General features: G+C 32.1%; 4 protein-coding genes and 1 pseudogene across 10 annotated transcripts; 2 read left to right on the top strand and 3 right to left on the bottom strand.

Annotated features, from left to right (window-relative positions):
- Window positions 1-102: 102 nt before the first annotated feature.
- Window positions 103-5989, bottom strand: LOC136342948 (actin-binding protein IPP-like). The gene is made up of 8 exons (XM_066289257.1): window positions 5318-5989; window positions 4375-4658; window positions 4050-4318; window positions 3753-3993; window positions 3356-3702; window positions 3085-3302; window positions 2503-2587; window positions 103-2359 (listed from the first exon to the last, which is right to left on the bottom strand). The coding sequence occupies exons 1-8, from the start codon at window positions 5513-5515 to the stop codon at window positions 2214-2216; spliced, it is 1788 nt and encodes a 595-aa protein (XP_066145354.1). The 5' UTR covers window positions 5516-5989; the 3' UTR covers window positions 103-2213.
- Window positions 5990-6225: 236 nt separating this feature from the next.
- Mps1 (Monopolar spindle 1) lies at window positions 6226-9303 on the top strand. The gene is made up of 6 exons (XM_066289269.1): window positions 6226-6887; window positions 6941-7703; window positions 7913-8178; window positions 8265-8428; window positions 8540-8757; window positions 8806-9303. The coding sequence occupies exons 1-6, from the start codon at window positions 6844-6846 to the stop codon at window positions 9070-9072; spliced, it is 1722 nt and encodes a 573-aa protein (XP_066145366.1). The 5' UTR covers window positions 6226-6843; the 3' UTR covers window positions 9073-9303.
- Window positions 9304-10376: 1073 nt separating this feature from the next.
- On the bottom strand, window positions 10377-14056 carry LOC136350815 (very long chain fatty acid elongase AAEL008004-like; annotated as a pseudogene).
- A 3762-nt stretch (window positions 14057-17818) lies between these two features.
- On the top strand, window positions 17819-20049 carry LOC136343126 (uncharacterized). The gene is made up of 3 exons (XM_066289624.1): window positions 17819-18022; window positions 18137-18287; window positions 19297-20049. The coding sequence occupies exons 2-3, from the start codon at window positions 18147-18149 to the stop codon at window positions 19438-19440; spliced, it is 285 nt and encodes a 94-aa protein (XP_066145721.1). The 5' UTR covers window positions 17819-18022; window positions 18137-18146; the 3' UTR covers window positions 19441-20049.
- A 533-nt stretch (window positions 20050-20582) lies between these two features.
- On the bottom strand, window positions 20583-26143 carry rho-6 (rhomboid-6). 7 transcript variants are annotated; one of them, XM_066289475.1, is made up of 8 exons: window positions 26057-26073; window positions 24472-24574; window positions 24214-24360; window positions 23780-24032; window positions 23553-23729; window positions 22057-22200; window positions 21836-21995; window positions 20583-21783 (listed from the first exon to the last, which is right to left on the bottom strand). In XM_066289475.1, the coding sequence occupies exons 4-8, from the start codon at window positions 23963-23965 to the stop codon at window positions 21605-21607; spliced, it is 846 nt and encodes a 281-aa protein (XP_066145572.1). In that variant the 5' UTR covers window positions 23966-24032; window positions 24214-24360; window positions 24472-24574; window positions 26057-26073; the 3' UTR covers window positions 20583-21604. The 7 variants fall into 7 exon arrangements, with proteins under 7 accessions (XP_066145572.1, XP_066145581.1, XP_066145564.1 ...); XM_066289484.1 differs by lacking the exon at window positions 26057-26073 and having other exon boundaries at window positions 24214-24267; window positions 24325-24360; window positions 24472-25063; XM_066289467.1 differs by lacking the exon at window positions 26057-26073 and adding an exon at window positions 24622-25060.
- Window positions 26144-26617: the final 474 nt, after the last annotated feature.

Here is a 26617-nt window from a genome sequence, read left to right as displayed (position 1 = left end):
TTATGAAAAGAAGAACTTGTGATCAGGAAAAATTGCTGCTTATAGCATATCCAAAGACGCTCCAACGACATACCACGATTGAAACTTTAATGAAACATTTACTTTTGAATTTTAAAGGAATTTTATGCATTATTCTTATATTAACAGCGGTAACTGTAATACATAATAAAAAAAACTTAAATAAAATATATTGGCAAAACATAACATTAAAGCCCTATTTCTAGGATTCAATGGCAAAATTGTTCAATATTTAGTTAAGGAAAGATAAGGCCGACTTTTTGAAGTGCCACAGAGGATATCGAAAACATTATATGTTGGCAGTATCTGGAGACAAATTTGTCAATGAATATTCAAGCAAATGTAAATAAATTATTTGTGTTTTATTGTTTAAGTTACTCAAAGCAACTCTTCCTTTGTCCGATTCAGTGAAAGTAAACAACGAAGAATTTCATTGCTTACTTTCAATAAAAATTACTTTAAACAATTAGAGTTTTTATCTCTAATAATGAATTTTCTACGGAAATAGCACTCTTCAATTTATTGCCAATCGTTTATCAATTATTTATGAGATTTTGCACACGTGTATAAAGAATTATGACAGATTGTTGTGATTGTCATCGTTTTCTTGGTATGGATAGGACTTTTTATAAAACACACCATGTTTTACGTATTTTTTTTCATTTAGAAGCTTTTTTTGATAAAATAAACACTTTTAAAAAACATAGTCGAGAATATCAATACTGTTTCGTTACATCATACTGTCATTTACATTTTACCAAAGTCCACCGCGCAAATAAATATAACCGGATTTAGTAGTCGCGAAAATAAACGCTGACATGCGCCTGTAGTAGAAAAAACAAATAAATAATGGAGACAATGCATCGAACTACTCTAGCTAAAAGAATTATTTTAGACCAAGTTTAAACATGATAGAGCAATTTCTAGGTTGTGGATATAATCCCAAATAAATTATATCTTTATACGTACCACATAATATCAGGCTTCTTGTTAATAGTCTGGCCATAATACACGCGGGGCACAAAAGAATTCTGTGTATCGCCAAATGCAAAATACGGCGAAACAGGCCATGACAGCTAGAGCGAAAAACTGTAGTGCCTGGAAAATTTTCTTGTTGCGCATTCTTTAGTTTCAAATGACTTGTGTTCATATCTGTCAAATGTTGAATCTTTTGATTTAATGAAATATAAAATGAGTGATATAAAATATCGAAAACCATAATCTATTCCAATGGTGACGATGCCATAAATTGTACTCCACTAAAAGTTATCCAAGCAGCTACAAACTCTTCGTTAGAATTGTTAGCGTTAAAAACCAGGAAAATATACCAAATATGTTACAAAAACTTTATAGAATGTTTCTACGATAAAGATGTCTAGCATGTGCATCTGCTAAACGGTAACAGATACACATTTCGTTACAGGGCGAAAAGTTCCGCACTTAAGCCAGTAGTTGCATGGTGCGAAGCGATTTACAAAATTATTTTACTAGATACCCTCATCTTCGATACACTGTATACATAATCTCATAAAATTTGTATAAACGCTTTGCAAAATATTCCGAGCGTCCTACATAGAACCTGGTGAAAAATCGATGGGATTTGGAATTTTTGTAGAAATGGTCACACGAAAGTGTTAATCCAAGAGGTTTCTTCGACAATAGGTTACGTTCACATCCATTTGTAATATACATACATAACATAGATGATCTACTACTGCCTAATTTATGGTGCTCCATTACCATTTATGCTGACAATATGAGTTTTATTATATTACACAAAGATTTAATGTTCTCTTGCCCAACAGTAACGAAAGACAGTTGAAAAAAGACTAATAGACGGATGTGATTGGCTCGAATAATTGTTTTATTAAAATTGAGCAAAGAAAAAGCATGTTAGTGTTTGCATATATCTATCAGATTACAACCTCATCTTTAGGAGAATCCCATCGAATTTGAACCACCGTGTACATTTATTACACACTGTATAACTTGCTTGGATCAGCCATTAGCTTACCTTGAATAGTCAAATTTACATCTAAAGTAATACACACGATGTAAGGTGTCAAACAACAAGCAAGCGACACATTTCTAGGTAAAATGATGGTCCACCAATTGGCATACATCAGATCCACAATCCGTATAATGATTATTCCGATGTTTTAACGAGTCTCTGATCCCTCGACGTAATCTAGAGATCATATAACCACAGCTCCAGCCTCAGCCCTGGTTTGTGACAATGGAGGACAGTCAGACCAAGTGTTTTTATAAGGGTCGAAACATTCCACAGCAGAAATGGTGCATTGGGCGCGGTAAAAAGGAGTAGCGTGAATTTGAGCTCCACCTCAAATAAATTTTATTTTTATGATTTATGAAAATCAGTTAAAATTATAGGCAAAAATTGTTCCATTTTTCTATGTTAATATTTCGTAGTCAACCTGATTCCATTCAATTTTTTTAATTTTAAATTCCTAATTCTAAACTCACCTATAACATAAAGGAACCCATCTATAGCTGACACCGCAGGACCACTTCTTTCCAATTTCATGTTCGGGACCATCTCCCATTTGTTCTATAATATAACGTAAAAAAATATGCTCTATTATAACGAATACCTTAACTATAAATAGATGTGATTTTGTTCTTTTTAGCATAAGTAAAAAGTTATCTATTATATATTTCTTTTTTCAGAAATTCTTTTTCTACTAAGAGTGGTCAATTATTGTACGAAAAGTAGCAAATAACATAGTTATTTCTCAATGCTCTAAACTATACAGTGTCAAAGTTTAATATCAATCTTCATTTTTTTCTCATAACTCTTGTAAGTTTTAACATATTAAGTTGAGATTTCTTTATTATGCAACATATTGATTGGAGTTTATATGATAAACACCTACATACTTATTTTGTTAAATATACGGAAATGTAAGTGGTAACATATGAAGTATATACACTTCTTACGGGGAAATTCACGAAAAATATCAATACCTTGTACACTTGATTTTATTTCTGAAATACTATTGGAAGTAAATGAAGGCGATATAATATATTTGCACTTATTTTACCTACCTTCTTGAATGAATATCTCTCCACAGAACTTAACACTTGTTGCCGATGAGTGCCGCCCACAACATACAAATAATCATCTAAAACGGCTACCCCCATCTGAAACCTGGCAACAGTCATCGAAGGTAACTTCTGCCACTCCCCAGTGACTGGGTTGTAACTCATCAAATCTTGCATATTTCTTTGATTTAAGGAGCAACCACCCACCATATAAATCAACCCTAAATTAAAAATTACACTATCGTTTTTTCAAATTTTAGAAAGACCCAATTACCCTCATACGACACTAGCCCCATGCTGAACCGCGGTTCAGATAAGTTTCCCACCAACTCCCACGTATCAATCCTAGGATTGTATCTCTCGATGGAACCGCTGATGTCCGTATCCACCCACCCACCCATGGCATACAAATACCCGTCTAAAGCACACAATCCAAATTCGCATCTGGAGATCAACATGCTTGCCACATCAGTCCATATCTTAGTTATAGGGTCATATCGTTCACAACTAGAAAGAATATTTGAACCTTCTTCTCCGCCTACCACGTATATATGGCCATTTAAAGAGGCCACACCTGGAACTAAGCGGTTCACACGCATATCAGGTACTTCCGTCCATTTCCTACATTAGCCCAGTTAGTATAAAAAAAAATTCTCAAGAAGGAGACCTACTTGGTGAATGTATCGAATTTCTCTATAGAGACATAATGCATTTCTAAACCCCTGTCCCAAACACTGTGAAGTTCCCTCTTTGATCCTCCAATGACATAAATATCTTTCTTAGCACATTTTCTTGGCTTAACGTTTAGTGGCACTAAAGCCCCTTTTTGGGTCACCATGTCACTGTGAACTGACTTAAGAGCAACCTTTAGGCTTGTATCTGGGCACTCATTGATTGCCCTTTCAAGAAATGCTACAAGATATTTGAAATAATTAAATATTGCTAATTTATGGATAAAAATATCTTACTAAATGAGATTAAAGGCAACCTGACTTTCTGCAAAATATCAAAAACATATTGTTTGCGATTAGCAATATCATGGTTGATCCAATTCATAGCAGCATGAAAAATTTCACATTCAGAGTCAATTTTTAGGTACTCGGATGATAGAAAATTGGTGAAAGTTTCCCTGTCAATATCATAAATTTCATCCTCCTTTATTACTTTAGGAAAGTGCTCCTCAATAAACCTAATTGCAGAGACTTTTAATTCAAGTATATTATGATCCCGGGCAAATCTGCAAGGATTAAGACAATCGTAAGTTTTGTTTAAAAGCTTCAATGAGTTTCTTACAAGAAAATTCCAATGGCATTAGTTTCATGTAGTTGGTCAATAAGAAAATATGTGCATTCAGTTATAATTTCCACAATCTCAAACATGTCAGCCGCAATTACTAAATCCTCAACATTGTCTTTGTTAACAATAACAATTCCTGAATACATAAAATCGAGTATTATCTGAAAGGTGCTGGGATGCACCCCATGTAGTTCTATACATTTTTTATCTTTTTCACAAAGTTCTCCTGTGAACATGGCATGGAAGTAGGGACTACTGGCTGCGAGAATTGCTCTGTGAGCCTAGAAATATTACTTTATGTACAGTGTATGACCATTTAATTTTTTTAAATTATATAACAATTGTAAAATATATATTTCATGACATAAATAGGTCATTCAAAAACTAATTACAATGCTGTGTCCAATTTCCCAAGAAAAAGCATTCAAATTCTCTTTTGAATGACATTTCTACGTAAAAAAAATAAGACTTAGAACCACTAGAAAGCATAACAAAATAAAATAAACATCTTGTACATATTGGGTGACTATATAAGTACAAAAAGCTTTAAAATTTCAAAGTATATCTTTACAAATAATTGGAAATATTCCTAATATTAACAAAAATTTAAGTTTTTTTCATATCCATACTTTCAGTGAAATTCGAATTACATCACCTCAAATATTCAACTTTGAATAAACAAAAAATGACATGTTTCAACCAAAAATAAGAAGCAAGTTTATAACAATTATATACATATAAATATAATCCAAAAAATGCAAAATTGTTCCTAATAGTAAAGGTCCAATTTATTCACAACTAGCAACAAATATTCAATATGAAAGGTGAAATCAAAAGAAATTTTTTACTTTTGTATTTTTATTAAAGAGTAATCTCATCACTTAATAAGTATCGGGTCTCTTTTATGTAAATGAGTAAGAACACACATGCTTACACTTACATTGAAAACCTTGTTTCCCAATTTAATTTCAACATCACAAAACTTCTTGTCTCGTCTCAGTAAGTTCAAGTTTCCCAATAACTTCGAAGCAAAGTCATAACTTATATTGTCTGCAGGTTGACTAGACTTGAACTTACTCTTCTTGCCATTTGGATTTTGGGTTTCGTGTTTGAATTTAAATAGCTTGGAAGGTGCCATTTCTAAGGAGCACTGGATAGGCACAGTTTACGTTAAGCTCTTGACGTACAAATCAGAATATAAACAATAATTGTTTATTTTCTGGTTAAATCCCATTACAGTCAATAATAGAACAACAAAGGTACGGAACGCGATGTAAGTCACTGCTTACATGGAATATAATTGATTTTGTTTTAATTTAAATAATTTGTTTTCTTTTGGCGATAGTGATCGATTATATTTCCATTTTTTATTTGTTGATTGATGATTGATTATTGCTGATAATCAACGTTGCCAGGTTTCGAAGTAAATAATGGTGATGACTTTTACACAACAAACATAAACGTCACACGGTTACTGCCCCTTTTAAAGTTAAAGAATGTTTGACTGACGTCATCCAGAATTAAGAGCATGTCTGTAATATCAAATAATATAAAAATATATATATTAAAAATTAAAATACATTTTAAGTTTCGTGCAAATCACGCGACGAATCAAACGCCGAAAAAAATACAAATTTACTACGGTTTGTTTCTCCGAACGTGAATTTTGAGTTTGATACTGCAGATCTCAAAGAGAGTGTTTAGCATTTTTCGTTTTAGAGAAAATTATATAAAATAGCTACCATGCTTAAAAAAATAGTACCAAAATTTTAACAGAACCAAGGGTGCAAGAACTGGTGCAAATACTATTGTAATTCTACGTCTGACAACATTGCAACAATACATTTGTAATCTCGGAATCTATAAAGTTAGGTTTGTTTTTTAGTATTTCTTTTTACTACTTTCATACTTGGTATTTTATTCTAAAAATATTTAAATCCGTGGTACTGTCTGCTATACATGGTGTTTTACAAGTGAAAAGTAAACGCTTTTAAACCAATTATTGATGTCATATAATATATTCCAAGTGCCGGGTAACGCCGACAATCCGCTAGTAGTAAATAACATTGCCTGCATAGTAATCGCAAAAACACACTGAATCAAAGTTTTCTTCTATCATACATATTTTATTTCGAATAAAAGATAATAGTTTCTTTATACTTTGAAATTTAATGATTTATGTATTAAACGTCATTTAGTTTCCAATATATATTCATACTAAGAACATTTAGGAAACTTGGCAATGCTGCACAAGAGCTGCCTGGGTTTGGAACCGTTAGGACGTTATGGCATTGGCGTTTGACTTTCGTGCCAAAAGCCGCTTTAGTTTTTGGTAAAAATTTGAATAAAAGTATTACAGAAGGATTGAACTGAGCTAGTTTTGAATACTTACTTGCTTTTACGTAGTAATAAATTATATTCATAAGTTCATCTTCAGTTAAAGCAAAATAGAGAGCCAAAGCAAATATGGAAAGCAAGGAAGATAACTCATTAACTTCTACTATTAAATGGTAAGTACTATTCTAGTACTTTTCATTATCTACGCTAATATTCTTGTTTATAGGAAATATGTGCCGGGTAGAACCTTTAATGTACCTCCTATAGACCTTGAGGACATTAAGAGACAACTGCTAGATACTTCAACATCTTCAACTGAAGCTGAAGAAGCTGAATCTGAACAATATGATGAGGACATTGGAAAAGAATGCAATGTTGTTTCTGAAAACTTCTCTACAATTTTAAATGATAGTTTCTGTGAAGGCCTTTTAAATAATTCAACATTATATGACAAAAATAAGGAGGCAGTTGAAAACTCATCTTCACTTCCGAACTACCCACTAACACCTTTAAACCTAAATAACTCTAAATCATCTGTTTCTTACAATTCAATATTAACCCCCATTTTTGAAGAAACATGGAATAATTTGAGTTCTCAAGAAAATGAAGTTGAAAATAAAGAGAATATTTCAACATCAAATGTCCCATTAAAATTACCAGTGGCTGCTGATAATCAGCATGATAGTTTCAATGTTGATTTTTCAATGCTAGCCTTACAAACCCCCCTAAAGAAAATTGAAAGGAACTTTGTGACTCCAAAAATAAACATTATTCCTCAAAGTGAAATCAAACACCCAACTGTAATGAAGACTCCAAGTTTTGGTAGTGCTAGGAAATTTAATCAGCCATTATTTAAAACTCCAATTACTAAGCCAATGCCAATGAATGCAATTTATTCTGTGAAGAAAAATCATGGAACTCCATTTTCAATAGATAAATCTCATAATTTGCTTCAGTGTCCTATGGTTGATGCTCCAGATAATCATATGGTAAGTTTTTCAATTTACTTTAATTCTGATACATTGAAGGGATTGTCATGAATGTAAAAAGGACAAATGTATTGCAATTTTGTTACTGGAAATAGAGTGTTAATAGATAAGATGTTGAAAGGAAATATAGTATATCATTACTGGGTTTTCCCATGCACACATGAAAGCTATATATAAAGGGTTACTATAACAAATTTATGTTTATTTAGGTACAATATGTACAACCTATGATATACACTGCTGAAGATGGTTACAATCGAATTGTTGTAAATAATGTTGAGTACAAAGTCATTAGTTTGTTGGGAAAAGGGGGCAGTTCTGAAGTCTTTTGCTGTGTGCATCCAGAAGAGCAATTACAGGTGGCAATCAAAGTGGTGTGCTTATCAGATAGCTCAATGTCAAGTGGCTATATCAATGAAGTAAAATTGCTAGAAACCCTGCAAACTTGTGATAGGATTATTAAGATGTTTGATTAGTAAGTTAACTGTCAGAAGCCCTTATAAAAAAGTAGAATTTCATAAATTCAACAAGAGGACTTTGTTGTTACATGACATTTTCTAGTGAAATCAGGGATGAAAAACTAGCTGTAGTATTAGAAAAAGGTAGCTCTGACTTAAGTGCAATATTAAAACAATTAGCCTCAAACCAGTCAAATTTACCTAACCACATGTTGATGTTTTATTGGATGGAAATGCTATATGCAGTCAAACAAATACATGATAATGGTGAGTTTCTATTCTATTGTTTTTCAATATTAATAGTTAAATTAATCCGAATCGCAATTTCATTTGTTGGATGTTTTGTCTGTCAAGCTTTATAGAATTTGCGGCATCTAGGTGTCATCCACTCAGACTTAAAACCGGCAAATTTCATCAGAGCAGAAGAAGTACTTAAACTGATAGATTTTGGCATAGCAAGCAAAGTGCAAGGGGACATGACCTGTGTCTTTAAATCCAATCAGGAAGGATCTTGCAACTACATGAGTCCAGAAGCGTTCAGTCAGCAGACCAACGTCAACATAGACAGCCCTAGTTATGGAAAAGCTAAATATAAGGTGAAAAAAGTACACTATTATTTTCTTTATGAAGATACTCTTATTTAGATCCACTTTAAATCGGACGTCTGGTCGCTTGGTTGCATTCTCTATCAGTTGGTGTATAGGAAAACACCGTTTCAAGACCTGAAGCAGTTATGGAGCAAATTAACGGCAATTGTAGATCCGAATCATAAAATTTCATTTCCTCCTGCTGATTGGGTGCCTCCTTCTGTAATACGTACAATAAAACGTTGTTTGCAGTACGATGTAAAAGCGCGACCTTCAGTGGCCGAATTAATTGATGAATACGAGCTTTTGCTGAGGAGTATTTAACAAGACACGTTTGATGTTTTTTCTATCAAAAATCATAGAATTATATATGATTTTTAATTGTGGAAATCTCAGAACTTGTGTTTGTACTGAAGGATGAATTGTGGTAGTATTTTTTATATTTTGTTGATTGAATTATTCTAGAAAGTCGTTATGGCTATCTGTATTTTTATTATTTGAATTGACATTTTTTTATAATATAATTTTTAAACATTAAATAAAAAATTAAACATGGTTTATTGCCAATAAGTGCCAATAAATAGCTTTGGGTTAAATAAGATAAGCATAGGATAAAAACAATTTAAAAAAGACAAAACGGAGTCAACCGTGAACATATGAATAAATTTTAAATAAAGGACCTTCACATTCTAGAAATAAAAAAAGGGTTCCCATTCTTTTTTCCCCATGGACCAGTGTACCCTCTCCTTGGCTAACCTGGGCATCCTGAGTTCCTCGGAGCACCCATATATGTATTGACGCTATGGTTAATGTCACCCGGTTAACATGAAGCTTTTTCACTAGACCCTCAACCTCAACGCTATCCACTGAAGCTGATTTGAAGTAACTAGATTGGAGATGCTACGCTTTCAGTTATCATTCGTTGGAAATGGATCAGTACATTGCAACTTATCATACAATTTAAATTAAAATGAGAAAAAATAAAAAACTTATGAAGTGAAATCGAAAAAATATCTACATAGGTTGGCCCTTATTGTGGTGACTGATCATAATTTTCAGTTGTAATAAATATGGTGCGATATATTCTGATTTAGTGAAAATGAGCAATCGTCAAAAGATCAAGAGGATTTAGATTCATATTTCACATAATATAGGTACATTTTTTTAAATTTCACTTACATATATACGGTTATATGGTTCACAAGCGAAAAAAACGCATCTAACATATACAAATTTTAACTGTAAGTGATAAATTACATAGATATGTACCTATATTGATAATAACTAGACAATGTGAATTTCTGATTACCATTATAGAAGAATAGGCGATGACATTTAGAAGTTATTTACGAAATCATTGAAATAAGTTGTCATTTAGTTATACAGAGTAGGTTTTTTTAAAAGTATAAATGCTAATATTTTGAAATTATGTCGGCAATGGAAAAATCCAAAAACACATCTACCATAATGATGGGGGTAGATGATTGAGTGTATAATGAACTAACTTCTCTACCAAAGGCACCCAAAACTATTTTTTATACCACGGGCATAGGTACGACATAATGTCGGTAAACATTTTCAATAAAATTTTCAATGGTACTATGGACCTGAAGTAAAAAAAAGCACAATTTAAATCGAAACTTTGTTTACATACTTATTCACTTTTCAATTAGTTTTTTGCATTACTGTGCTTCACTCCATGATATTTTTTCTTATAAAATTCATTAAATAAGTAATAAAAGAATATTAAATTTGGCGATGTGATCAGCATTGTCCATCTTTGGTACTCGCAGTTAAAGAAGAAGAGTTGTAAGTTGTGGAAAAACCCCAAGCAAAATTGAATCTGCAAACAAGTTTAAAGTAACACTGTTTTAGTAAATTTATATAACATACAAGTTGAATTTTAGTAAGATATTTCTTCCACCACAGGTATTTTTGCATTTCAGGCCCTAATGTAGCTAGGAAATAGTACCTATGCAGTAAAATGTGAACAAAACTGTTTATAAATCCTACAAATGTGATATGACCCCCTGGAGTATACCTCACAATTAACCTAAAAAATTTATATGTTAATAGTTATTATTCAAGAGATGTGTTTTTACCATACTAATACAGGCATGCTTGTGTGATGGAAGATATGCAAGAAGCTGACTTGGTTTTGCTTTTTTCTAAGGACAAAAAACACTGTGTCTAATAATTCAGATATTTTGTTCAAGAAGTAAAGATAACAAGCCCAGACGTCCTAAAAATCATATAGATATTGTACAATTAATATTTTCTTGGAATTATGCTGTTGTTCAGTTAACATTTAAAGTCAGACTGATGCAAATACTGGTAACTTTGCTATATCGAAAGAGTAAAGTAAGCAGATCTTCGATTTTATTACCTTTAATCCGTTCGGTGATTTAGAAAAATCGACAGACTGACAATTCCAGTTGTACCGGTTCCACATTTCGACAGTCTGAAATGAGCTCTGTTAGGTAACAATCAGACTTTGGATTTGAATCACAAACCATAGAAAACAAAAAACAGTTGAAGAAAACTTAAATCAAATTGTAGATTATTATTAAAGATTTAAGTTGGTAGGGTCGTCGGTTCTTCATGAAGGCAGGCCCTATTTTCAAGATGAAAAGGAGGTAAATGCTTATAATTGCCATGATTGGTAACGGGTTCCTCACGAGGAACTATCCTAATGTCCTGGGATCTGCAATAATAAAAATGATAAATATATTAATTTTAACAATTGAATTCAATCGTTAAGTGGATAAAAAAAATAACCTAGTCATTGTTTGATTTTCAATTTCATTACACATTGCTTTTTTTAGTCTTTAATTTTTGCTTCTGTTGGTTATAAGTTTAAAAAAGTTGAGCTGGGAAAAGTGAAAAATCATTGAAAAACGGACAAGATGAGTACACATGACCAAGAAATTTCAGACAACTATTAAAAAAGCAGACAATATATAATATATCAGGTTGCAATTGCATGGAAAGCCTAAATAGAGTACCCTTTAATGACCTAATTTCCTAAATAATTAAATAGCATGTTCTTTTATGCAGGAATTAATCACGAATGGTTTGAGAAATATACGACAGCATTGAAAGGTGAACTTTTTGTCAGCGTGCAGACCTAGATATGTGTTTCAATATTAAAGTTCTAATAATTAATTTTGAACACTTATTAAACAAGGTAATTATTCTCACTTCAAGTTATACAACATGTTTCAGGGGTTTAAGTAAGTTATCTAAATGCAATTTTTCTTATGAACTTTTAAAATACATCTCAAACTAAATCAACACTCCACAACACATCATTCTTTGATATACAGGGCATCCACTTAACAGTCCCTCGGACTCCTACGAGTTTATTTTTGAATTCGTAAAAAATTAATTGTATGTATGAGGCTAATGAAAGTAATGTTTAAAATTAATGACAGTCCTACAATGAGACCCAAAAAAGCAGGGCATGATAAAGTGTCACTTTTTTTAAATGGGATCACCTGCATTTTTTCATTTGATAAAATCTTCTTTTGATCTTATGGTGGTTCCTAGATTTTTTCCTCTGGATATAGAGATTGACGTTTTAAAGGAATATCAGACATTTGCAGTGCCTGATAAAAAAATTCAAATCGCAGTTAACTTAAGTTACTTTGAATATTTTTAAAAAGGATTTTCATTTAATATCACCGCAGTGCGCAGAAGCACTCATTTAGCCAAAAGAACGCACAGGATGCTCATAATAATAATTTTAATTTTCACCATTTCAGCTTCAATTTCCTTGATTTTTTCAAATAGGATAGTGTGTTTTTTTATTGTGCAAAACGAGAGAAAATTCAGTTTTCTTCATTTTTATAAAAAAATAATGTCATATTTATCATAAATATTAATGGAATTTTTAATTATTTTAAGAAAACCTGCATTGGCTTCCATGTTGTTTGTTGGAAGTTTTGACAGTTCATTGATCTCCTGACTAATTTCTCGTACGCTTATACTTGGTTTTTTCTAGTACTGGTAAAATGATGTCCAATTGATTTTCTTCTCCTAAGGCTTTCTTCTTTCGACTTTTCTTTTCATAATTAACACTTCCTGTCCATTCGAAACGCTACTTTAGACTACTATCTAGACGCTACTTTAGACTTTCTAGGCTTTTTACATTAGGATATCATCTATTAGGAAATCGTTGTACTGAAACGCTAATCAACAATTTCCATCACATGGACCAAATACATTAATCGTACTAATAAGTTCTTGTTGAGTATACTTTAGTTTGATGGCCAGTTTTAAAATAAAACGATTTCAAACGAATAGAAAGCCGTAAGTGAGCTGTCAAAACTTAAAATAAAAAAACATTGAAAGTATGGTAACGCATGCTTAATACTCAGGTTTTTAGCCAAGAATGCAGGTTTCCCGAAATAATTAATAATTTCATTGACATTTACGATAAATTATTTTATACCAAAATGAAGAAAATTAATTTTTTTTTCATCCTACATAATAACACCCCATTCTATTTGAAAAAATCAAGAAAATTAAAATTGCTATTGTGAACGCTCTGTACGTATTTTTGGGTAAATGAGTAATTGTGCTTGCTAAAGTGGTGTGACAAGAATTCAGAATAAAATTCTCAAAATTTAATTTAAGCTAAATGCGATTTTTTTTTTGAAGTGCCGAACGAAAATGCCTAAAAATTCTTTTAGAATATCGAAGCCTCGAGATACTGCATCCCGGGGCAAGAAACCTAGGAACTAATAGGGGATCAAGAGAAGATTTTATCATATGAAACAAATGCAAGTGATTTCACTGAAAAAAATGACACTTTATGACGCTCCGCTTTTTTCGGACACTCTACATGGTTGCTACTAATTTTAAAATTTACCTTTATTAGCTTCACCTATTTATATCCTCATAATTGATTTTTTTATGAAATCACGAATAAACTTATAGGAATCCGAGGGGCTGTTAAACGGACACTTTTCGTATGTAGCAACTTTAAGATATTTTACGTGGACAAATCATGGACACTTTTTTTTAATGTATATATATACCCAATTATAAATTTTAAAAGTTTTACTATTTTGATTGCTATATTCAAATCTATTTCTCATTTTAAAATATATTGAATGATTTTTTCACAAAAAAAATAGGAATAACTAAAAAAATTTATAAAAATAAAAAACCACAACAGTATTTTTGTATCTCAAAATAATAGTTAAGTAATTCAACTCTTTCGCTACTCACCTGCAGAATTAACGAAAATTCTTTTAAAAGTGGAACTTTCTGAAGTGCTGTTGTTGATCGATTCTACTTCCATGATTGAAAGACGAACAAAAAGTATCTAGAAGATATTCCCTATAAATTCTAATAAAATATTAAAATTTTACTATGTCAGCTAGTAATATAAAACCTAGCTGCTTGAATACAATGGTGTTAGAATTTGTTTTTTACCCAGAAATTTTACAACATCAGTCAACAAATTTTAGAAATTATTATCAAGCCTTATAAAAAAATAATTATTTTCGCAGATTAGTGGACAATTTCGAATTTTACCTTATGTCGAAAATCTTTGGAGGGTAATGAAAAAATTTCTTAAAATTGCACAAATACAACAAATAACTTTTGGTTATAAAAATATTATTATCCCTACGACTTAAATTGACTTACAGGCCATTATCGTAAAATAAAGTGCTAAAAGTTCATTAATTTAATTATCTATTTGAATACAATAATTTAATGGGTTTTGCAACCAACGACAGGCATGTTTTTTTTGCCTATTTTATAAGTTGTTTCAATTTTACGTGTTACTTAACCATTATAAATTTTTGGTATTTCATTTCTAATCAGTGCCCCGTTTGAATATATTTATCATCACCCAATGACCTCTTTTATTTTCTTTTGTAATTGTTAATTGAAGATTGATGGAACGTTCAAATATACATACTGAAACATTGAATATTCCTTCTTTAAATAAACAAGCAAACAGATGAAGAATGATGTTTTCAGACTCGATTGCGTATGGGTTTGTTTGTATTTAAACATTTACCTACGCGTATTCTTGGAAAAGATCAAAGAGAGAAAGGAACATGTTTGATTTTTTTCAAAAATTTTGTTAGGTACCTAAATTGTCAGAGCAATGATAAATTGCATTTTTAAGTTAGTTCGTCTTCATTTCTATCAATATCCGATGTACAATTTTTAAAATAAAATTATTGACGAATACCCTGATTATTGATACTTCCAAAATATTGTTTTTCATATTTAATTTAGAAAAACTGATACACCATTTTCTCTGCTTATTACGGACATTTGTAAGCGTCGATAGTTTAATGTATAGACAAATCTGTCAATGCATGACGTGCATCTTTTGAAATAAAAATTAAGCCCCCCGTTGTCGTTTTTTGACTGTATGAAAATTGAAAATATTTCACATATTCTCAAGCTTATCTGGAGAGACGTACATGTGTATACACTTATTTTTATTTTCACGGTGCTTCGCAATAAAACTAATTGAATGGATTTTATGACCGTTAGGAAGTAATTTCGTGAAAAGAACCACATGAAAACATATCTGTGGGGTACATTAATTATTTTCTTCTTATAGTTAAGAGTTCTCTATAGACATGTGTTTAAGTTTAAAATTTCTTCAAACTTAGTAATAAATACTTCGCTGCCTCTACAGCGTGCTTTCCTACAGTTTCTAGTAGGCAGACCTCCAATGGATTTCGAAATAAAAGTTCAAGGTAATTATGACCATCTTTGGTATGTCACAAATCACCCGGGGCGTAAGCTGTTAGTAATTCGGTACCAAGATTTGACCTTTTAAGATCTTCCATACATTCAAAATTCTCTTTCAGTCACTACCCCTACACTTAGGAAGAAGATTCATTTCATTGCCTCTAAAAGTCCACGCATCTACTTAAAATTAACTTTTATAAGTGACTTCAAGCGTTAGTTTACTAACATTCATATTTTAGCAATAATGATTGAATGTCATAAAATCGATGTTGAGTAGGTATTAATAATTATTGAAAAATTCCCAGTTTGGGTAATTGTAACAATTTTTATTCATCGGGACACGACTCAAATTATAGTTACTTGTTGACTATTAGGTTCGAAAAATTGACGGAAGAAAGGGAAACATGTTTAAATAGATCCTAATAAACAATTACGATCGTAACTTGCCTTAAAGGATCATTTAAAATTGTGAGATTTTTTGACAAGGGTTTCCGTCCTAGCCCTTAGTAAAGGGCGAATGTTATTCTTAGTTAATTTTAACCGAGTTGACTGAATTGTTTCAATAACTGTTACTTGTGTGTGAGGCGTTATTGTATTATAAAAAAAACAGAATATGCCATAAGCGTAGAGAACATATTTATAATAAAAGGAAAAAATAAAAAAAACTACTAATCACATGTAATAAATGCAATACATTCGTTTTAGGTGACAAAACCACAATAATTGTTTTAATTTATAGATATGAAATTATTGAATTATTTGCAGTATGTAGAGCAAACTTTAAAGACTTTCATGATTATCTTAAGGTTGAAAATGACGATTAGCTACAACTAAGGCTCGATTGTACAAGTAGAGCTAGATAAGAAATTATATTTAAAACCGTATATTATTATGAATTATTTTGTGGGACGACCAAAGCAAAGTCAGCTAAAGCTTGAGCTTGGTTTAAGCCTTACAATAGGACTTGAAAGCACCTATATACACAAGCATCAATTTTTTATATTATAATCAGCAAGCATTAACCATTACCACGTGTTTTTATATAAATTTAATTGTACTTACGAGGTAGGTTTTTTGTACACCCATCGTTAGTGTTGTTAAAGAAATGCTTTGTTAGAAAAACAAAATATATTTATAAAAGTGTATTGTTTTTGTGATAGGAGAGTTTTCTCCAAACTGGGATACTTAAAAAATTAAGAACTAATAAATGTATACTTTTGTCGGCAACGTTTAATAGATTAAAAAAAACGAAACATGTTATACATATAACCAATAACACAATGACGAAGCTATACATTGAAATAATCAAACGATTGATGATCTCTTGTGGTACATTCTTCTGTTCCTCTACCGTCCCTATGACTATCTCATCTGCAGTCTGAGATAGGTTGATACGATTGTGAATGACTCTAACAATGAAATCCCACATGTTTTGAATAGGATTCATCAGGCGAATTGGCGGTCCAATTCAGTCTATTAATATGTCCTTTTTCAGGTGTACCCCCTGAATTTTTCTTCCTTGATGTGGTCTAACGTTGTTCTCCGTAAACACAAAATTTTCGCCCAATTCTTTATGAATGAGATAGATAATGGGCGTAATAACTGTTTAATGTGAATTTAATTGATCATATTCTGTGGTATGCGAATTAACGGGGTACGACAGTTAAACATTATTCCCTCTCAAAACGTTATGGTACCATCTTGATAAGGAGCAACCTGACGGGGAAAATTAAGTCACTGTTGACGATTTTGTTTTCTCTAGATTCTTTACCAATAGTAATCACTGACCACTTCAATGCTGGTTTTATCTGTAAATAACACCGACTTCCATTGGGGCAAAAGCCACCTCTAGACTTTGACGCCCCCTAGAGTCGGGCAGCATAATGTCTTACAAGTAGAGTGGCGACTCAATAAAATATGTTTAACATTGAATTTTTATTATTAAAGTGTTGATAACAATAAGTATCAATTATTGTTTTTGGATTATACGAATATAGAATTTGATACTGCATAATGTATATTCTATATGGTTCGAATTTAACACGATTTGAATAATTTTCTAATTTCTTAAATATATTTTTCATCGAATTTACTAACAATAGATTGATTTTGAACTCACCAATGGACTTAGTCGAAAATGTTAAATGCATAAAAACAAAATTCCATGCTTATTTGTAACTTTAATTCCTGGTTATTGGCATGAAATTGCCATTCAAGAGTTTTTGTTACAATTCAGGGATTACCTGATCTTTAATTTCTCAAACAATTTGTGGTTCTACTTGGCCAACAACAATAATTATTATGCTTCAATATCCGGATATACGCACAAGAATGAGCAAAAAAAGGAATCTAGGCTCGTCCATCTTCAGGTCAGGTCGGGATAGTGGTACCATAAACGCAATACTGTAACGTGCAGGTACTGGGGGAAAGTCAAATGGAGATGGTACCATACTTATATAAGAGATTAGCAAAACGAACCATTGGAGAATTCATTTGTACCAAGTGTCTGTCTACGTTGTTTGGTGGGCAATCATTTATTAATAAGGTAAGGCTTAATCGCATTTGTGATAGTGAAAGTGTCGCGAATTTATTAAATATTATGTGGGTGATTTGATTTCTTTTTCGCCATTTAGAGAGTTAATGATCATAAAATTTTCAGAAATATAAAAATGAAATTAGCATTTATCTCTCTTGCTTTGGTGGCCATGGTATCGGCTCTGCCTCAGAAAGAAGGTAGTGCTTATACAAATGAGGCTATTAGACAGGCTCAGCAGACGTTTCTAATACCCAAGGATGCTCAAATTCAGAAAGTAAGAACTTTTTTTTATTAGAGATAGAGATATTAAAATTTCAATCCCTTTCTTTGATCATAGAAATTTCAAGTATCGCACAAAAGGTGATGGGGAAGAAAACATTGTAGTGTCAGAGTTGAAAATTGAGAGTTCGTGTAGGTAGATAGGGCATCCAAAATAGGAGAGGAAACAAGGCCCCATAGACAAGTATAATTTTGAAAATTGTCACTTAGAAATTATGATTTTTAATTGAAAATATTTTGAAAGTGCACTCACTTATAAAATAGCATTGTTGCGAAACGTTATAAATCCGAAATTATTGTTTTCAGCAAAAATAGCTTTTATATGTAAAATTTTCTAATAAATCTAAATCTATCAGGAGGAGAAAAGAGAACCCAAATTTTTGTTTGACAATTTCCTGACAACACTACCTGCCCAATATACACTTATTGAAAAATTTAACCGATTCTGAATGTTTTGAACATTATTCATGATGCTTCCACGATATTTAGAGAAACCTCATTTCTGGATCATCACATTTAAAGGGATTTTAGTGCCTTTAGGAGATATTTTCGAACACATGTTCAAAGGAACTTATTTTCACCTAAGAAATTCCATCCCAAAATATTTATAGGTGCTTCCCAGACTCTATGTTACCTTAATGGTGTCTTAGAGGCACAACAAATGTTAATTGGCAAGTTTTTTTCTCCACCATTTTATAACTACTCTACTCTATATTTATGACTTAATCTATTTAATTAAAATGTTAAAGTTCGACAACCAAATCTACCTTCTTCCTATCTTTTTCTCTCAGTAATCAAATCGACACAATAAGCCGACGTCTCGAGATGATTAACATTAAAAATGAAAGTTGTCTTATTATGTAATCCCTTGATGTTGATGAAGATATTCGCGTGAATAAAATAATACCACATTACATAAACACCCTGACATACATCTTGCAAATTATAAAAGATGATTTTGTCACGTTTTCTTTTCATTTTTTATTTTTCGTTTCTATTTTTAGGTGCAAGAAGGTATTGAAATCGGCGCATATGAGAGCATACCCGGAGATCAAAAAATCAACCTCTTTGAGATCTTGGGCGACCAATTCCCTCCAGAGGTTGTCAACAACCTCCAAGGACAAATTGACCAAATTGGAAAAAACTAGATAATGTGATTTGCCCTGATTTAGTTGTATAGGTGATTCTCTAGTCTTTCCTTTTTGCACCCTTGAAGTTTTAATTTCATTCACATTATTATACTTCGATTTCTAAATTTTTCTTACATTTGTATTCTCATAAATTTTCTCTAATTCTGCCTTTATAGTACAAAATACTGTCAATCTATTCTCATCTTCATTTATATTTCATATGTATCCTTTCCTTGAATTTATTCTTAGTTTTGTAAATAATAAAATTTATTTTACAAAATTTTTAGACTAATGTAATATGCCTATTAAATGACACGAAATCTTCAAACGTGGGAACGTGAAAAAATATCGTGCTTATATGTGTAACCGTATATACAAGGTGAAAGTTTACGAAATTGCAGGCAATCCTTGACACGACTTTATGTTTGGATTTGTGATTCTGATCGTGTCGTTAATAACAAAATGGCAACTTTCTCCGAAATCCTTATAAGCAGAGCGCCGAAGATGAGCTAAAATTGTCGACAGAAATATATTTAATGCCTAGAATCACATTCCATTTATTTATGAAGCCATTCCGGTTATCTACCGTATAATCGGGTATATTGTGTGATTTACCTACTATAGTCCGTTCCTTCAGTAACATTGACCCTGCTGTTAGAAAGTGTGTGACGATTTTTTTCGGCCGTGGCAGAAAGATTTACAGAAGGGTATTAAAGAGCATAAATTTAATTTAAGGAAGGAATATAAGTATAAAAATCTACAGTAAGCAAATGGAAGGAAAATAGCGGTAATGTTAGGATACAAATAACGGCAGGGTAAGGAGAGAATAAAACTTGTTCAAATGGGGCCAGCAGGATTCTTGCGGAAATTTAACAAGACACTATTTTCAAAACTTAAATTACGTTTTCGAATGCTTAGCATAAGAAAAGAGAAAGTAGGATGTAAATTTAAGTAATAAAACCAACATTTAGGAATTCTTGTAATCTGAACATCACTATGGTATGGACTGATCCTAGCCTTTATGTGCACGCCAAAAAATCTAATAAGCTTTCCAGTTTCGAGTCTAGTCAAAAGAACTATGTATATTAACTAACAATTTGAACTACGAGGGGTTCGGGCTTAATGCAAATTTACAAATTTAATAAAGGAAAAAATAATAATTATAATTTTATAATTTTAATATTGTCAATAATAATACGCATTGATCCTAGAGAACTTATAACAAGTTAAACAAATGGGCATAGTACACTTTTCAAGTTAAACAAAATCAGGGGAGTAAATGCTGATCTCGACCGCAATAATTCCACTACTCAAATTACTTATGGACGAAGTGACGAAAGTGAAGAATAAATTTAAATATCAAAATATTTTCACAGGATGGTGATTAAATTTTAAACTAAGTACTAGCTATGGATAAAATTCTAACTTAATCCTAAATTACGTTATTTTATAGCGGAAAAACTTTCAGTTCTGATGAATCAATTCTGATTGACAATAATTAACCACTTATTATAGTAATTCAAGATTACAGGTAAAAGCATATAGGACAAGGCTCAAACCCTTTTTAACCTTCACTCAATTTCCAATTGTACAGGCTTAACCATATGGATATACACGTAAACTAAACTATTACACAGGGAACATACTTGTTTTGGTCCAGCTGGTGAAGGACACCTGTTTATTAACGTTGTGATAATGGTTGCTTTTAATGTACCATAGTAACTTACGATTTACGTAGGAGTAATAAATCACCATAAATGCCAAATACAACATATTATTGACTTCTTAATAACGATTCACATTTTGAGCATTTTATAAAATCAATGATTTTATCTCAATAAGCTATTTGGACTAGTACACATTTTTTCTTCCAGGTCTTGACGGGTTCAACCAATTTCAGTTTTCTGAGTACAGTTAAATAGCAAATTGAATTCCATTAGCAATAATGTGCCACCCGATGAGGGATGCCATTTAAAATATTAAAGGGAAAATAACTGAGGGTGAAAGAGTGACTGATAAAATTCTCTTAATGTCAAATTACATTTCCCTTTAGATATCTAAATAGACTTTTCTTCTTATTATTTTAAATTTTTGTTCCGATCAAGATATATTTCGGGTGGTTCGTTTTGAAATGAACACCCTATATAATAAAGCACTGCCTATCAAAATAATACATAAACCGTTAGCATAAATAAGTATTACGATGCAAAGGGTAAGTGGAAGCAGTTCTTGACGTACATCTCCCGATTTGAATAGTTAAAACTATAAAACTTATAACAAAAATTAAGTAAAATGTAAGTCCCATGGTAAAGAACACTTTTCTGGTTTTGTTTGGTTTCTTGCACTTGAACAGCACTAGCCCTAGAATAAATATATATTTGAAATTATTAAAATTTAACCAAATAAAATCTACCTAAGAACATTCCGGTGAGACCTCCGAAAAAGTGCGCCTGCCAAGAGACTCGAGGTTCCCTTTTTGAGCAAACATGGACTATATCATACACCACATCAAACAGAATTAAAGTGCCGATAGATATTGCCCGATATAGCTTATAGGTGATTGTTTCGTAATTCTGGAATTTATACCATTTAAACATAATAATCACGATACGTAAATAATGTTTTTATACTTACAAGCATTAAGTCTGCAACATTGGAAAGCAGCAAAGAATAACCTCCAGCTGAAGCCCCTACCACTAAATCAGGATGAATGCAGGCAGCTCCTAAAACACCTGTTATACCTCCAAGGACGTAAATTGCCAGAACCCTCAGACGACCCTAGATTTCATAATCAATTAGAAATTTTCATCAAATATATTGTCACCATTATCCGAGTGTCCATGATTCATCTCGTTGTAGGGGAACCTCATTATTAATAGATATAAATTTTATCATTAATAGAGCCCAACTAGAGCTTTTAACGTCGTAGTTCCAAAACTTTAATTTCAGTTTTAGTGTTATTCTATTAGTTATGCTCATAACACTTCAAAAAATTGCAAACTGAACTCATTTACGATATCTTAAGTGCTTATTGCTGCCAGAAAGAAATCTTGTAAAGCTATTTATTTCGTAGTTACAAGACTCCAAACTTCCTTGAACACTTGAGTATACAAACTGTTCCTTAACCAAAAATAAGACGTTCTTGGCAAACTTAGCTATATCTAATGTTGCCCTGCTACAGGTCGCTAAAGTTCTTAAATTAATATCTTTTTTTGAAATAATTTCTAAACTCTTTCATCAGTTTTCAATAATTTTTTTAAATAAGAGTTAGTACGTAAATTCGCGTGTTTTGACGTGAGAAGGACCTTTTTTTACACGTGAAAATGCTAAAAATGGTGCATGGTTCATAAAAGTTTGTATTTTTGTTACCCTCTGTACTACTGACTTTAATTTTTTTTCTATCACTAGCTGCCTGTATTTTGAATCTTTTTTGTTGGTTATAAAATTGTCGCTGTACACACAGTTTCTCTATAAAAAAATTATTTACAATTCCTCGCAATTCATCGTTGTTGTGGAGATAATGTTAAAAAAGCCTGACAGGATGCCTAACGTACAGATTAATTTTTTGAAACGAATTTGTTTATATATTCAGGAAATCGGTCAATATATTGAACACTAACTCTAACAATTCAATCAAGGTGGTAATTAGTTATAATTGAAACTTTTTTCATGTTTTCGTTCCGATACCCTCAACGTTCTAGAGATCCTTATTCCTTTGATGCAGATATATAATCAGCAGTTTTGCATCTGCATGTAAAAATTTTCAATCACAGCCTGTTACAGACCCTCACAAATCAACAGTGTTTTAGAACAAAAAAAAACATTCAAACTGGCACGTAACGTGAATCTTCTTTAGTTCCATGAATTAAATACATCCATACAATTAGATAGATAATGGTCAACTCGTACATAATGTGTTCAAGATAATGATGTCTAGCGTGAGCATTTCGTTAATGGAAAGAGATCGGATTGGTTAAGATGGAAAAAAGTTACACAATTTAAAGATTAACGAACACAGCAAAAGGAAACTTTCTAGGAACTTTGCTATGATGGCACCTGCAAAACCTTAGAAAGTTTATGTTTGGACGGCTAGAGACATTTTAATCTTGGACACTCTGTATAATTCTTACCTGATTTAATTCTAGGAGTGAAGCAAAAATACACTGAATGACGACATTTAGGGTTAAATGCGACCAGTCGTCATGCACCAACATATAAGTCACATACCTCCAAATTTCATATCTTTTACTTGGTTCGAATCTCAGGAATTTATTAAGAGCAGAAGTTGAGAATATATGGAAAATTATCTGAAGAGCATGTACTGACATCAAAGAAAAATATGATTAAAGTAACTTACCTGACAAACACTAACAGAGAATATCGCTAATGGAAGATTTTGGTAGTGGTACCACTTGCTTTGTGGATGTTTATTGATTGTTTTGTGAATAAAGCGGTTTACCAGAAATTTGTCCTCGTCCACTGAAGTGTCTGGGGTGCTCGCAGGGCTGGATACGTAACCTTCTTCAGGAGGACATGGGTTCATTGTATTGAAGCTCCTGTTGTACGAAGTTATGATTGTTCAGTTCCGCTCCCTGATTTATTCATTATTCCTGTAAAAAAAATTACATTTACTACTTACTTGGCTTAGACTCATGCGTGTTACTTATTAATAACTTATATACTTTTTAAAATATTATGCTGAAAAGAGATCATCTTTTAATTTAGATTTCAGATGTCTGAATGCGATTCATTATAAATGGATATGGATAAATGGATCTGGATGACTATTACCTGATTGTTGCTGCTGTGTCTTCCAGTAATCGTGGATTCTAGCAGGAAATAAAGCTAAAATGATAATCTAAACTCTTCGGCCAACTAAAAATAACCCATTTCTCGACTGACTATTTTCGAATCTGGAATTCTGGTTGTACGGCGGGCCTAATTTGCAGTGTCAAAATAAACAGATATTATTTATAAATTTACTCAGTTTTAAGGATAAATAACTCTTCTCTATTATAAACTGCTGTATGATAACATAAACCGACTTACAAGCTTATATATAACAGCACTGATCACAACCATGTTTCTAATGAATTTTTCTCGTAATGAAACTACATTTTGTGTACAGAATTAGTTCACTCAAGTTCAAGACCTAAACAACAATATAATGACACAATTCGTATGTAATAATCGTCATACCTGGCAATTAGCAACTCCTACTATCAATTGCAATTGCTATGTTGCTAATGGCACTGACTGTTAGGAAAAAATTGAGATATTTATGTGTTTAGTGGGTCATTCTAAGATTTAAGATCTGATGCATAGCTGAGAGGAAAGGCCACACTGAGAAGTGTAGACGGTATACGTAGTGTGCTAATAAGTATCTGAGAATTTTTTGAGTTTTAACAAAAGTCCAACAAAACCTTACATATAGTTATTATTAGATCTACGAGAGAACTCTATTTACTTGAGCAATCCAGTATTTTAAAGAAGGCATCATTTTTAAAAGCTTCATTATTATTCATCAAAGTTCGCAGGCGCCACTGGCCAGTTGAGATTTGAAATCGTTTCAATGTGACCAAAAAATTGTAGCACTTCTAAGTACTCTTCTGAATGTCGCTAATGAGGTGCTGCAACTAAATTTTAAACGCGGAAAAGTAAAACTGTGCTACAAAGTGCTATACGGGGTGTGCTGATTAAAGTGAGCTCCATGGCGATAATCGAAACGCTAAAAGATACAAGGTGACTCAGATTAGGAAAAAAATGCGCATTTTTGTGCCCTATCAGGAAATGTTCTAAAATTTAAAATATATGCAAGAGTTGTTAAAATGCGGGCAAAACACTGAAGACTGTGATTTTAAAAAAACATAAATTATGAGTAAACCGCTTGAGTAAATACTGCGAAATTTGCCAGTTTACTATTATCGGCAACTGCTAACCGAATGACATTCTCAGAATTTGTCCAGGTCTTTTGAGTTTCTTGCAGTTACATCCAACTTGGTTATTTCATATGGTCGCCATATCGAATTTTGATGACATCGAATAGGCAATAAAAAACGCTTTTTTCCCATGTATGACAAAGGTGTCCGTGGACCTATCAAAGTAGAAAAAATGAAAAAAACATTCCCTTTGGTAGACTTTTTATTGCTTATTTGACACTATAAAAATCCCATATGGCGACCATAGGAAATAACCAAGTTGGATATAATTGCTAGAAATCTAAAAGGCATGCAAACATTCTGAGAACGTCACTTGATTGGCAGATGTCGATAATAGAGAACTGCCAAATTTCGTGTCACTCTAACGATTTATTCGTTATTTATGATTTTTCAAAATCAGAGTTTTTGCTGATATTTTGACAACCTCTGTACTTATTTTTAATTTTAGAACATTTTCTAAGGAAGCACAAAAATACGGATCTTTTTTCTAATTTGAATTACCTTTTATCTTTTATCGTTTCCATGATTGCCATGGAATTTACTTTATTTGGGACACCCTGTATTTACTGACTTTAGCAGCTGGGTCGATTTTTAAAATGTGGAGGTGAAATAAAAGTGAAAAAAGTCAAATGTAGATGTGTTGACTTAAGCTTTGTAAAAAAAAATTGGTTGAAAATAGACTTCTGTCCTCTTACCTATTCTAATTAATTAAATTATCGCATAAAGCACTTCATATCCACCCTTCCCGCGCCTCGTGGTAGTTATGTTTATAAACACGTACAAAAGTCCGTCCTGTTAGTCGTACAACACGGCCACTACTACAGAGAACTCGTGGTTTCCATTATCCAGCTGGAAATACTATAAGGGGAGTTATTGCACGTTCCCTGGAAACCGACAATCCGATAATAAAATAATGATCTTTCCCTTGTAGGTACTCTTATTGAAAAAACTTCGCTGACATAATATTCAACAAATTCAAAAAAAAAAGAAAAAAGTTATTCAGATGCAAATTTGTATTGAATCACGAGTTTTAACTAAAGGTTAAAATTGAGTAAAACCCCAACCGATAAAAATTTCTTTCCTTATGCGAAAACTTCTAATCGATTATTCCAGCTGAGTTTTCTTAGCCAGACAAAAGGAAATAGACATTAACAAAAAGGCAAATGCGAAACAAGGAGGGAAAGTGAAAGGATGTGGAGACAGGGATGAGAATGGGGATGGGAATGGGGAGTTTCGGTGTAGGCAGCAAAAGACTG

This window comes from Euwallacea fornicatus, chromosome 1, assembly GCF_040115645.1.
Source record: "Euwallacea fornicatus isolate EFF26 chromosome 1, ASM4011564v1, whole genome shotgun sequence".
Taxonomy (NCBI): Eukaryota; Metazoa; Arthropoda; class Insecta; order Coleoptera; family Curculionidae; genus Euwallacea; species Euwallacea fornicatus.
The sequence above is the reverse complement of the archived record's forward strand: the minus strand, read 5'-3'. Positions and strand labels throughout refer to the sequence as shown.

What these genes read in the sequence shown, in the direction of transcription:
- rho-6 (XM_066289503.1), bottom strand. Translation starts at nt 23,965, where the DNA reads ATGAACCCATGTCCTCCTGAAGAAGGTTACGTATCCAGCCCTGCGAGC. An exon ending in ATGTTGCAGACTTAATGCTT is followed by an intron (nt 21,996 to 22,056) that starts GTAAGTATAAAA and finishes TATAAATTCCAG; the next exon opens with AATTACGAAACAATCACCTA. An exon ending in TCTCACCGGAATGTTCTTAG is followed by an intron (nt 21,784 to 21,835) that starts GTAGATTTTATT and finishes TATTTATTCTAG; the next exon opens with GGCTAGTGCTGTTCAAGTGC.
- Mps1 (XM_066289269.1), top strand. Translation starts at nt 6,844, where the DNA reads ATGGAAAGCAAGGAAGATAACTCATTAACTTCTACTATTAAATG. An exon ending in ATTATTAAGATGTTTGATTA is followed by an intron (nt 8,179 to 8,264) that starts GTAAGTTAACTG and finishes GACATTTTCTAG; the next exon opens with TGAAATCAGGGATGAAAAAC. An exon ending in CAAACAAATACATGATAATG is followed by an intron (nt 8,429 to 8,539) that starts GTGAGTTTCTAT and finishes TGCGGCATCTAG; the next exon opens with GTGTCATCCACTCAGACTTA.
- LOC136343126 (XM_066289624.1), top strand. Translation starts at nt 18,147, where the DNA reads ATGAAATTAGCATTTATCTCTCTTGCTTTGGTGGCCATGGTATCGGCT. An exon ending in AGGATGCTCAAATTCAGAAA is followed by an intron (nt 18,288 to 19,296) that starts GTAAGAACTTTT and finishes TTCTATTTTTAG; the next exon opens with GTGCAAGAAGGTATTGAAAT.
- LOC136342948 (XM_066289257.1), bottom strand. Translation starts at nt 5,515, where the DNA reads ATGGCACCTTCCAAGCTATTTAAATTCAAACACGAAACCCAAAATCCA. An exon ending in GGGGCTAGTGTCGTATGAGG is followed by an intron (nt 3,303 to 3,355) that starts GTAATTGGGTCT and finishes TTTTTAATTTAG; the next exon opens with GGTTGATTTATATGGTGGGT. An exon ending in AGAGATATTCATTCAAGAAG is followed by an intron (nt 2,588 to 3,084) that starts GTAGGTAAAATA and finishes GTTATATTATAG; the next exon opens with AACAAATGGGAGATGGTCCC.